General features: G+C 41.5%; 2 protein-coding genes and 1 pseudogene across 2 annotated transcripts in view; 2 read left to right on the top strand and 1 right to left on the bottom strand.

Moving 5' to 3' along the window:
• LOC109948136 lies at nucleotides 2,886-7,429 on the top strand (annotated as a pseudogene).
• LOC18783744 lies at nucleotides 8,479-9,630 on the top strand. The gene is made up of 3 exons (XM_007215024.2): nucleotides 8,479-8,938; nucleotides 9,027-9,232; nucleotides 9,315-9,630. The coding sequence occupies exons 1-3, from the start codon at nucleotides 8,840-8,842 to the stop codon at nucleotides 9,490-9,492; spliced, it is 483 nt and encodes a 160-aa protein (XP_007215086.1). The 5' UTR covers nucleotides 8,479-8,839; the 3' UTR covers nucleotides 9,493-9,630.
• Nucleotides 9,815-12,765, bottom strand: part of LOC18783745 (probable terpene synthase 9) — a 3,856-nt gene continuing 905 nt past the window's right edge. Inside the window, exons 3-7 of the mRNA XM_007217042.2 lie at nucleotides 12,485-12,675; nucleotides 12,160-12,378; nucleotides 11,777-11,915; nucleotides 10,742-10,996; nucleotides 9,815-10,529 (exon numbers count right to left, since the gene is read on the bottom strand). Coding sequence (XP_007217104.2) covers nucleotides 10,224-10,529; nucleotides 10,742-10,996; nucleotides 11,777-11,915; nucleotides 12,160-12,378; nucleotides 12,485-12,675 — 1,110 coding nt within the window. The 3' untranslated portion in view covers nucleotides 9,815-10,223. The remainder of the gene's footprint in view (nucleotides 10,530-10,741; nucleotides 10,997-11,776; nucleotides 11,916-12,159; nucleotides 12,379-12,484; nucleotides 12,676-12,765) is intronic.

Genomic DNA, 12,765 nt, shown 5'->3' with positions numbered 1-12,765 from the left:
GCATATCCATATCATATAATTCATATTGTTGCTCTGCTCGCAGATTCATTTTTACACGGAGAGAGAGAGAGAGAGAGAGAGAGAGAGAGGAGAAATATGGAAGATAGCGAGTTGGTGATGCTGATGAGGTCATTGTTGGCCAAAGCACAAGAAGAAATCAACACAACCAACACTTGGGAGGCGGAGGCAGAGGAGGTCCCCACCTTCACCGCCATGTTGTCCTCCGCCGGCGTCAGCCTCCACTCCTTCCTATCCACCACCGCCGCTCACGACGACCCTCTCGACCCAAAAGCAATGTCGTCGTCCTCCTCCCTAATGCCCCTTCCCTTCTCTGAATTCGCTCAAGACACCCTCATAACTACTACTCCCACCCACTCCCCCACCACCACCTTCAACTTCACAACCGCCGCCGAAGCCGACTACATCCAGACCCAGATGCAGAGCCCCATCCTGAGGCTGCCCAAGCACGAACCCATTTCCAATTACCAAGACTACTTCCCAATCCCAAGCCCAAGCAACACCAACGTTTGCAGTTCTCCTTCATTTCATCATCTCCCTCAACAACAATACCAGTTTTATAACAACCCACCTGATCTCAACTTGGAGTTCACCATGCACAGTGCTTCCAGTGCTACCAGCACCCCCATCCACCACCATTCTCCCTATGACTCCATGAATGACTGCTCTTCCATCTTCCATCACTTACCAGATCTCCTCCCTCTCGACCCATTTAATTCCCCCTACTCTTCTTCATCTTACAAACGCGCTCGCCTCTTCGACCCTCCTCACTTCCAAAATCTCCATCTCTCTACCCCCCTCCCGCTATTTCCACCTAACAACAATACCCACAACGCCCTCTTGCCCTCTTCGTCTTCTTCACCATACAAAATTCCTGCTAAGCCTAGAACTAGGAAAAGGGGAACCCCATCTCCTTCTCCATCTCCATCTCCATCTCCGCACGCTAGCTCTCTGGCTCGCGGCCGGCGCCAGAAGCTCAGCGACAAGACTCGGTGCCTTGAGAAGCTGCTTCCTTTAGACAGAAAAATGGACACCGCCACCGTTTTCGAAGAGGCGTACAAGTACGTCAAGTTCCTCCAGGCTCAGGTCACCGCCCTCCAAGCCATGCCCGTCGTCACCCCCAACACCTCTTCTGCAAGCGCTACTGGTTTTGATGATGATAATCTTTCACCAATGAGTAGCCGTACCACTGGTGGGCTCGAGAGGCTGAGCCGCAACCAGCTTCTGCAGGTGTTGCTCAACTCTCCTGTGGCTCAGACCGTCATGTACTCTCAAGGCTGCTGTGTCTTTTCCGTCGAGCAGTTGGCTAAGTTCAACTGTAGCAGGTCCTCCAGATCCCTCAATCTTCTCCGCCATTACTATCCCCATCTCTTCTTCGATTCTCACTCTCCCACAAACTAATTCATTGATACTACCTACATCTTCACTACTGCTAGTTACTGCTTAATTGGGTGATCTGCTATCCTTAATTTCTGAGTTGTTAATTAGTTTGTCTGATTTGTCTCCTCCTTTTTTCATCAAGTAGTCAGTGTGGTCAGTGGGATCTTTTTGGGACAGAGTGTAGGTTGGAAATATGTCATTACAATATTGTAACCAGAGTTGCAAGCAACTATAGCTAGAAACAGAGAAAAACAGAGAAAAACAGAGAGCAATAGAGAAAAAAGAAGAGAAACAGAGAAAAAAAGAGAGTTTGATTTTGAGTATTAATTAGCTACTGTTATGTTTACAGTTGTAATTGAAATGAAATGACATTCTGGGAAATTCCAGTTTGAAAGGCCGATACTTCTAATTTCTTGCTTGCTGAGCAATCATCAGTCGTTGTTATTGTATTTTTATGTGTTTTATTATGGTTTGGAAGGGTGATCATATATTTGCAGTCTGACATTGTTCATGCATGATACTCTGTTTTCTACTTTTTCCCAAAACAAACAATCAATCTTACTTTCTCTGTTTTCATACTCACACAAAAACAACATGCAAAACATCAGACTGCTTGTCTGCTGGCTATGGCATTTCATCGGTTTTGCTTTTAGTATTTCCACGCTCCGCTGTTCCTTCTCTGTTTTCCTTTCAATTATTTATTTTTATTGTTTTATTCTGATCTCATGCTATATGAATACAAGCCGTGTAATAAATGGATCAATGCATATTGTCAATTAAAATCAGATAGTTTAGATAACTCAATTTTCTACCAACACACTTCTTTTTCTTAGGCAATTTTGAAGGACGGGGCTAGGCCTATTTGGTTTTGATGGATTTTGATATCGAGTTATCTAATAAGGCTTTTCTCAATCTGGAAATGCTATAATGAGGGGTTGTGATGTAGAACAGATGGCAGATTTTATCGCGGTTGAGCTAGAAAAAGGACGTAGCGGGAATATGCAGTTTTGTCGTCCAAGCTCCGATTAGGACGCAAAATACCTTTTCGGAAAGGGAACGAAGCCACGAGTGTAACTCACAGCTTTGCTGTGACATAAGGTGGATTTTGGCATTCTGAGGTCGTTTGGCCTTCCAAAACTGCAGTTAAAGTTTGGTAGTTAATTTTCCAATAAATTCTGTTTTGGACAGTTTAGGAGTTACGTTATTAAGACTCCAAATTAATCCTGTTTTTTCAGTTTTATGTAATAACTCCCCTAGTAGTTGAAGGGTTGAGGGTTGTTGAGAAATGTGTATTTAGACAGGTTTGTCTAATGTATCTGGAACTCAACTTTTAATCATATTATTCCAAGAGAGCTTCTCTTAATTTTCTGGTGGAATCCAGTTTTATTGTTACTCACGGTTTCGCTTGAAACCTTTGTTGCTTGTGCTGCGTCAAGTGGTATCAGAGCGGGTCTCTCCCGTCTCGGTATTCTTGTCTTTATCTTATTATGGGTGATCGAGAAGCTGATGTCCCAACCCCAATTACCCGAGCAGATCTGGACGCTCAAAACCGACGGATCGACAACCTAACCAACCAATTTGGGGAGATGCGAGAATTGTTGTTGCAAGCTCTTGGTGGCAACAATAGGAGAGAAGGCAGAGATAACGAAAGAAGAGATGGCGAGAGAAGAGACAATAGGAGGCAACTTAATCCGGATAGTGAGTCCGAGTCAGAAGAAGAACTTGAAGAACCACCACCGCCGGCTAATAATCCTCGTCATCATAATCGTAATTACGAGAATTTTGGCGATTATCGGATTAAAGCAGAAATTCCTAACTTTTGGGGAAATCTGAAGATTGAAGACTTCTTGGATTGGCTTGTAGAAGTGGAGAGGTTTTTCGATATTATGGAGGTTCCTGAGCATAAGATGGTGAAGATGGTAGCTTTCCGCCTTAAAGCTACAGCGGCTGTTTGGTGGGATCAATTGCAAAATTTACGGCAGAGGCAAGGAAAACAGAGGGTTCGAACATGGCGGAAGATGAAGTCGCTTATGATGGAACGATTCTTGCCCACAGATTATGAGCAGATTCTCTACCGTATGTACCTAGGCTGTGCGCAAGGCACCCGTTCGGTTTCTGAGTATACCGAAGAGTTCATGCGTTTGGCAGAGCGAAACCATTTGACCGAAACTGACAATCAAAAGGTCGCAAGGTACAACAATGGGCTGAAAATTTCCATCCAGGAAAAAATTGGCATGCAGAATATATGGACTTTGCAGGAGGCGATTAACATGGCATTGAAGGCTGAACTGTTGGAGAAGGAGAAACGCCAACCCAACTTCCGCAGGAATGCGACGGAAGCCTCTGATTATACTGCTGGTGCTTCTAGTGGCGCAGGAGATAAGGGGAAAGCACAGCAGCAGAGTTCTGGAGGGATGACAAAACCAACAACAGTTGGCCAAAACAAAAACTTCAACGAGGGCAGCAGCCGGAATTACAACAGAGGGCAGCCCCGAAACCAGTCCCAGAATCCGTATGCTAAGCCCATGACGGACATATGTTACCGTTGCCAAAAACCAGGGCATCGTTCTAATGTTTGTCCAGAGCGGAAGCAGGCTAACTTTATCGAAGAAGCCGATGAAGATGAAGAAAACAATGAAGTCGGGGAAAATGATTATGCAGGGGCTGAATTTGCAGTTGAAGAAGGAATGGAGAAGATTACCCTAGTTTTGTAGAGAGTTCTTTTGGCACCAAAGGAGGAGGGGCAGCGTCATAATATTTTTCGTTCCCTCTGCTCAATCAAAAACAAGGTTTGTGATGTGATCGTCGACAATGGAAGTTGCGAGAATTTCGTGTCAAAGAAATTGGTGGAATATTTGCAGCTATCAACGGAGCCACATGTCAGCCCTTACTCACTAGGTTGGGTTAAAAAAGGCCCTTCGGTTCGTGTAGCTGAGACTTGCCGTGTGCCGCTGTCTATTGGTAAGCATTACAGAGATGATGTCTTATGTGATGTTATTGACATGGATGCATGCCATATTTTATTAGGGCGTCCTTGGCAATTTGATGTGGATGCGACTTTCAAGGGACGAGATAATGTCATTCTGTTCTCTTGGAACAACCGAAAAATTGCAATGGCAACTACACAGCCCTCAAAACCCTCTGTTGAGGCCAAGACGAGGAGTTCTAGCTTCCTAACCCTAATTAGCAACGAGCAGGAGTTGAACGAGGCAGTCAAGGAAGCGGAGTGTTTTTGTCCCTTGGTGTTGAAGGGGTTGTTGAAACTTGGCCGAGGAGGAGGTGACATTCCACAAGATGTGCAGCAGATTTTGTCTCAATTTCAGGAATTATTTTCTGAAAATCTGCCAAACGAGCTGCCACCTATGCGGGACATACAACACCGAATTGACTTGGTGCCTGGAGCTAGCCTTCCGAATCTGCCCCATTATCGGATGAGCCCCAAGGAAAATGACATCCTCAGAGAGCAGATTGAAGAATTACTGCGGAAGGGATTTATCAGGGAGAGTTTGAGTCCCTGCGCAGTTCCTGTTTTGTTGGTTCCGAAGAAAGACAAGACTTGGCGAATGTGTGTTGACAGCCGAGCAATCAACAAGATAACGGTGAAGTACAGGTTTCCCATTCCACGATTGGAGGATATGCTGGATGTTCTTAGCGGCTCAAAGGTGTTTTCTAAGATAGATTTGCGAAGCGGTTATCACCAGATTCGCATCAGACCTGGCGACGAATGGAAAACAGCGTTCAAGAGCAAGGACGGATTATTTGAATGGTTGGTGATGCCATTCGGATTGTCAAATGCGCCAAGCACCTTCATGAGACTCATGAATCAGGTTCTTCGACCATTTATTGGCTCTTTTGTCGTGGTTTATTTCGATGACATTTTAATTTACAGCACCACAAAAGAAGAGCATCTTGTGCATTTGAGGCAAGTTTTAGACGTTTTGAGAGAAAATAAACTGTTTGTGAACCTTAAAAAATGTACTTTCTGCACAAATAAGCTACTGTTCTTGGGTTTTGTTGTTGGTGAGAATGGTATCCAGGTTGACGACGAGAAGATCAAGGCAATCCTTGACTGGCCAGCTCCAAAAACAGTTTCTGAAGTTCGGAGTTTCCATGGCTTGGCCACCTTTTACAGGAGATTTGTGAGGCATTTCAGCTCTATCGCTGCACCTATCACAGAGTGTTTAAAGAAGGGCCGGTTCAGTTGGGGAGAGGAGCAAGAGAGGAGCTTTGCAGAAATAAAAGAAAAGCTTTGCACCGCGCCAGTTTTAGCCCTTCCAAACTTTGAGAAAGTTTTCGAAGTTGAATGTGATGCCAGCGGTGTGGGAGTCGGAGCTGTGCTTTCACAAGACAAGCGGCCAGTTGCATTCTTCTCTGAAAAATTGAGCGATGCACGTCAAAAGTGGAGTACTTATGACCAAGAGTTCTATGCGGTTGTTCGGGCTTTGAAGCAATGGGAGCACTATCTTATCCAGAAGGAATTTGTTTTATTTACAGATCATCAAGCGTTAAGTATATTAACAGCCAGAAAAATATTGATAAAATGCATGCTAGATGGGTGACTTTCTTGCAGAAATTCTCGTTCGTTATCAAGCATACTTCCGGCAAGACAAATCGTGTGGCGGATGCGCTAAGTAGAAGAGCTTCTTTGTTAATTACGCTGACTCAAGAAGTTGTGGGGTTTGAATGTCTGAAGGAATTGTATGAAGATGATGCTGATTTCCGGGAAATTTGGACTAAGTGCACCAATCAAGAGCCGATGGCAGATTACTTTCTTAATGAAGGATACTTGTTCAAAGGCAACCAGCTGTGTATTCCAGTTTCCTCTTTGAGGGAGAAGCTCATTCGGGACTTGCATGGTGGAGGGTTGAGTGGCCACCTGGGTCGTGATAAAACAATTGCAGGGATGGAAGAGAGATTTTACTGGCCACAGCTCAAACGAGATGTTGGAACTATTGTGCGTAAGTGCTACACTTGTCAAACTTCGAAGGGGCAGGTACAAAACACCGGATTATATATGCCATTACCAGTTCCTAACGATATTTGGCAGGATCTTGCTATGGATTTTGTCCTCGGCTTGCCCCGAACACAAAGGGGAGTGGATTCTGTATTTGTGGTGGTTGATCGGTTCTCAAAAATGGCGCATTTCATAGCTTGCAAGAAGACTGCTGATGCATCAAATATAGCCAAACTGTTTTTCAGGGAGGTTGTTCGCTTGCATGGGGTCCCTACATCCATTACATCCGATCGTGACACCAAGTTCTTGAGCCATTTTTGGATCACCTTGTGGAGGCTGTTTGGGACTACTTTGAATCGTAGCAGCACTGCCCATCCCCAAACCGATGGCCAGACTGAGGTTACAAACCGAACATTGGGCAATATGGTACGCAGCGTCTGTGGAGAGAAGCCAAAACAATGGGATTATGCATTACCGCAGGTGGAGTTTGCGTATAACAGTGCAGTCCATAGTGCCACCGGGAAGTCTCCATTTTCCATTGTTTATACTGCTATGCCTAACCATGTTGTAGATTTGGTGAAACTGCCTAGAGGCCAACAAACCAGTGTGGCAGCAAAAAATTTGGCGGAGGAAGTAGTGGCTGTTCGAGATGAAGTCAAGCAGAAACTTGAGCAAACTAATGCTAAGTACAAAGCTGCTGCGGATAAGCATAGGCGAGTTAAAGTGTTTCAGGAAGGTGATTCTGTGATGATATTTCTGAGGAAGGAGAGGTTTCCAGTTGGCACATATAGCAAGCTTAAACCAAAAAAATATGGTCCTTACAAAGTGCTCAAACGGATCAATGATAATGCCTATGTTATTGAGTTACCGGATTCCATGGGAATATCCAATATTTTTAATGTTGCAGATTTATATGAGTTCCGTGAAGATGAGGTCCTTTATCCAAATCATAACTCGGGGTCGAGTTCCTCGGAGGTGGAGGGGACTGATGTAGAACAGATGGCAGATTTTATCGCGGTTGAGCTAGAAAAAGGATGTAGCGGGAATATGCAGTTTTGTCGTCCAAGCTCCGATTAGGACGCAAAATACCTTTTCGGAAAGGGAACGAAGCCACGAGTGTAACTCACTGCTTTGCTGTGACATAAGGTGGATTTTGGCATTCTGAGGTCGTTTGGCATTCCAAAACTGCAGTTAAAGTTTGGTAGTTAATTTTCCAATAAATTCTGTTTTGGACAGTTTAGGAGTTACGTTATTAAGACTCCAAATTAATCCTGTTTTTTCAGTTTTATGTAATAACTCCCCTAGTAGTTGAAGGGTTGAGGGTTGTTGAGAAATGTGTATTTAGACAGGTTTGTCTAATGTATCTGGAACTCAACTTTTAATCATATTATTCCAAGAGAGCTTCTCTTAATTTTCTGGTGGAATCCAGTTTTATTGTTACTCACGGTTTCGCTTGAAACCTTTGTTGCTTGTGCTGCGTCAGGTTGTCGGAGGAGTTCAATCCCACTATCCAATTAGAGAGATAATACGAGACTTAAAACTTTTTAATGATCGGATGGTTGGATTGAACCCCTCAATCACATGAATTGTAATATGAACTCGCAGGCTTTTTATCTCAGCTCACCATATTACATTGTGGTAGAGAAACCCAAGTATAAATAGGTCCAATACATCTGGGTCCGATGAATATGAAAGTAGGCCAAGATCCAAGAATGTGCTGCTCATGAGTTCGCATATTCTCATGTCACAAGCCAAGACATGAAAAGGCCCACATTAAAGCATCGCGCTATTCGCACACCCGAAAAGCTCAATTACTCTTCTGATTCGAATTGCATTAAATATCTTCAATTATCTCCATCACGATTTATTATTCCACATTTTGTCGTACTAGAATCTAATCACCAACTCAGAGACTTTATAACTCACTTCACTGTGGAGGATATGGATGTGCTAAAATTAAGGATGTGTGAAAACGTTACCAAAATTTCTAAAGCTTGCAGAAAGAAAATGATTGAGATATTAGTAGTGAGCAGGATACATTAATAATTGGTGCACAATCAAATCAATGGTTTCTAAAATATCTTCGACATGGAAAGTCAAAAAGGTTCTGAAGATCAGAGAATTACCCACCGATTCATCTTTGGGCATATATGGGTGGTGTAAGAAAAGATGCTTAGGCACGCTCCTCTATGAGCTGGTTTATGCCCTTCTTTTCTTGCTCCCCCATCAAAGGAATCCATCCAAGACCAAATAAAAAATATAAAGGAGAGAAAAAAGACCCAAAAGCAAAATAAAGCTTCCACTGTGTAGACAAAAGAAGCTTTTTAACCCACTTCTCCCAGCTACGATCCATTCTACATACTTTCCTGCGTACCCTTTCACACATATTCGTCCCCCTTACTCCTTCTTCTCCCCATTCATATTTCATATTTCTCCCTTCCTGCTCATCATCCACAAACAAACTCCGCTCAGAGAGAGAGAGAGAGAATGGTAAGACTAGGAGGGTTTTTCGTGTGCCTCTTGATCGTGGCAATGGACATCGTAGGTGGGATTCTGGGCATCGAAGCAGAGCTTGAACAAAACAAGGTATATTAATTTCTTTCTGACAATGATTCTCTTTGTTAATGGAATGTTTATGTTCATAGCTTTTGGGAATATAATTCAAACTATTCAGGTCAAGCACTTGAGGCTATGGATTTTCGAGTGCAGAGAACCAAGCCATGCAGCTTTCAAGCTAGGATTAGCCGCAGCAGGACTTTTGGTTGCAGCCCATGTTGTTGCTAACTTGCTTGGTGGATGCAGTTGCATTTGTTCTCAAGAAGAGCTCCAAAAGGCACCTCCTAATAAGCAACTTTCTGTGGCTTGCCTCGTCTTCACCTGGTATGCATATATATATGCTCTCTCTCTCTCTCTCTCTCAAATTACATGATTAGATTATTTGTTAATTTCATTTGATGATCAGGATCATTTTTGGGGTTGGATTGGCCATGCTGGTGATTGGGACTTGGTCAAACCACAAGTCAAGAGCTTCATGTGGCTTCACACACCATCATTTTCTGTCAATTGGAGGGATCGTGTGTTTTGTTCATGGCCTGTTTTGTGTAGCATATTACATATCGGCCACTGCATCCACTTACTAAAACCCAGTTCAGTATCAATCATTCACTCCATTCTTATATACGTTTCCTTTTGCCAAATTACTTTACTAATCCATCCTTTTCATGCTTACACACCATGCCTCCTGACTGTGAAATGACAATGCTACCCTTTACCACTCACTTAGTGCCATGTGAGACAATTTTAGTGCTAATCTCTCTTTATTCCTCAATTAATTTAATATAAAAGGAATGGATTATATTCAATAATGATGCTTATCTCAAGATCATATTGTTAGGTGCCTTTTTCTTTTTCTTTTATTTTCCAAAGGCCATGGATTAAGATAGAAGATGGAGCAAAAGACCCAATAGTGTAGTGGTTTGGAGCAATTGCTCTTTTTAGAAAAAGTCTTGGGTTCGAGTCTTAGCATTCATATAGTGTGTGTGAGTAGTCTATTGCCTCTTTTAATAGGAAAAATCCTATAAAAAAAAAAGAAAAAAAAGAAAGAAAGATGGGACATGGAACTTTATGGGCGCTTTACCCTTTGAGAGCACGAATTGTTGTAACGGTTAATGCATAAAGTGTTTCTAGTAAAAGTACTTCTAGCATAAAAGTGTTTTCAGTAAAAAGCAGTTTAGCAAAAACGCTTCAGAACAGAAAATTCACATCAAACTGAGTGTTTATAGAATTATTTTAAGCCTTCCAGCTTTGATCAATTTCGGAAGTCTGTAATTAAGAATCTAGTCAATTACAATAAAACCAGTGATCTTGGCCCCTAGTGTTCATGAAATATAGCAATAGGACTTGCAATCAAAGAAATTAAACGATGTTTGGTGACCCCAATTGAAGTTCCAATACCATCGCCATGTTGAAAGATAGATAGAGCAGTCCGCGCCATATTGAGTGACATTTTTACAATTGATTTTGGTATCCAGCTAGTTTTTGCACTCTCCTCATTCATTTTCTTCCATGAATAGCAGATCAAATCGTTTATGTAGTGCTGTGCTTCTTCCTCAGATGTGCCTTTTTCTTCCATGTAACACTCTACGGCTTTAGCCACATCACCTCTCTCACTTTCAGCCTTTATAATTTGTGCAAAAAACAGAATAATTAGAAACTTAACTATCAAGTTTGCTAATAAGTTAATTAAGCTTATATATACATTGCATATAGAAGATATTAATTATACGAGTTGTGGTAGCATCAATCACGCGTGGACTCGTGATGCAATGTCAACCATTTGCGCGAGTAACAATAGCATTTTTCTTGTTTGTTAGCTAAGTCATATGTTACCTTGGAAGTGCCCAAATCATCGCTAAGTCGAGTCATGAGAGATGACCAATATACCATTTCAGAGCCATGCTTAAAGGACTCAAGTGAAGTTTTTGTGAGGTGGCTTCCTAATCCTTGCAACAAATAAGCATGGAGAAGAGCACCAGGGCCACCCACTGAAGTCCATGCGTTGTCTAAGTACTCTTGTAAAGTTGGTGTGTATCCTCTGTAAAACCACCGTGCCTCGACCAAATATGATTTACAAAGACTTACCCACTGCAAACAGACACCAAAAAAAAAAAAAAAAAAAAAAAAAACAGAAAAAAAGGAGACGTGTTTACTGTGTTAGTGGGATACGCAGACTAACATGGCAAATTTAACTTTGTGTGTTTGTAACTATTCTATTAAATTATTGGCAAGTATTAGATTCCTTTTCCTTTATGCATGATATATTATCAGAGGCGGAGCTACTCACAGACCTGAATTGGCCTGGGCCCTACCATCTTCTCACATCATTGACTATATAGAGAGTATAGGCATAAATTACACAAAAAATCTCATAATTTTAAACTTTTGGGTCCCCCAAAACAACAAACTCTACCTCCGGCCACTGTATCTTGTACATATAAAATATATATATCAGTCTCTTTTTATTGAGGAACACCTTTTAGGTCTCATACGAATTTGTTTTCAACGATCCAAACCATCTATTTTTTTAAGTCTACATTCACAGATCATTCTTGCAAAAAATTGGACAAATTGAAAACTGTTTCGATATCCAATTGTGTCCTACAAAATCAATAAATACTGCACTTCAAGAGAGTACTAACATTTCAATAATTCAATTGAGTGATCAAATGATATCAGATTCAAGTGATTTTTTGTAGAGATGATCTTTGAAGGAGTATATAAAAAATAGACAATTTGGATTAGTAAAATACAATACGGCATGGGCCCTATAAGAGTGTCTATCAAATAAGCTTATTTGAGGGATCCTTCAACTGAAGCTCTATATATATATGAGAAGAGATGTGGATATACTTTCACCGTAATTACCTCTTTCTTAATATAAGGGAGGACGTCCAAACCATTATTTTTAAAAACTTTATCAGCTAATTCGTTGCCAAATTTGAGCATGGCAGCATAAACTGGCTTCATGTACTCCGGAAGCTCCTCCTTTGCTTCCATATTCCATCTGTGTAAAAACAACAACAAAAAGAAAAAAATGAGGAAGGAAAAAGAAAGGTTGAAAACTTGAAATGATTATTTGACTGAAAATTTAATCTAGGTAGGTAAGCTGTAAAGAGTCGGGAAAATGAATTAGAATTAGACTTAAGTCAAGAGTTCAATTATTTTCCATTATAACAAAGAAAAATAAATAATAACTTAGATAGCATGTGTATAACTTAGGGAAAAAAAAAATCTCAACTACATCTTACCGACATACTGCATGTGTATAGTGCTCAAGCTCATCCAGAAATCCATAGACATCATACATGTCATCAATTATTGTTAATATGCAAACAAACTTGGTGAGGCCAATCCTGCATTCTGAGAATCGGGGCTCATAATTGATCCCCATTGCCCACAAGTAGTTCTCCATCAATCGATCCCTTGAGAAACTTGCCTTGTTTTTGAAATCCAAGTCTCTCCACCACCTGCATCATGCGTTTTGTGGACAACAATCAAATCTGATTAAACACATTCAGTCTAGTTTTTGTCAATGATGCAGTTTAATTAAAATAATAAACATATATGTCTTGCCTTGATAGCTCCTTTATCTCCATTTGATATACTGATTGGACGAGATTATAATCCAACTTGGCCAATTCAAGCAAAGCCAGGTTCTTAGAATTGTCTCTTTCGTAGATATCGATGAAGTTCCGGGCTTCTATTCTTGGCATCCTCCAACGCAGGGGGGTTTCTAGTGATTGCTCTACTATTTGCTTCAATAATTATCGTCTTCCAAGTTCCTATTAATTGTCTCAAGTTTTCTGGTACTAAAACTCTTGGCCTTCTCCAGACATGATCTTCTTCTTCCCCAG

This window comes from Prunus persica, chromosome G3, assembly GCF_000346465.2.
Source record: "Prunus persica cultivar Lovell chromosome G3, Prunus_persica_NCBIv2, whole genome shotgun sequence".
NCBI lineage: Eukaryota > Viridiplantae > Streptophyta > Magnoliopsida > Rosales > Rosaceae > Prunus > Prunus persica.
This window is presented reverse-complemented; position numbering and strand designations above follow the sequence as displayed.

Excerpts from the sequence above, each read along its gene's own strand:
- LOC18783744 (XM_007215024.2), top strand. The coding sequence starts at position 8,840 with ATGGTAAGACTAGGAGGGTTTTTCGTGTGCCTCTTGATCGTGGCAATG. Across the intron at positions 8,939-9,026 it reads CAGAGCTTGAACAAAACAAG|GTCAAGCACTTGAGGCTATG; the intron begins GTATATTAATTT and ends CAAACTATTCAG. Across the intron at positions 9,233-9,314 it reads GCTTGCCTCGTCTTCACCTG|GATCATTTTTGGGGTTGGAT; the intron begins GTATGCATATAT and ends TTTGATGATCAG.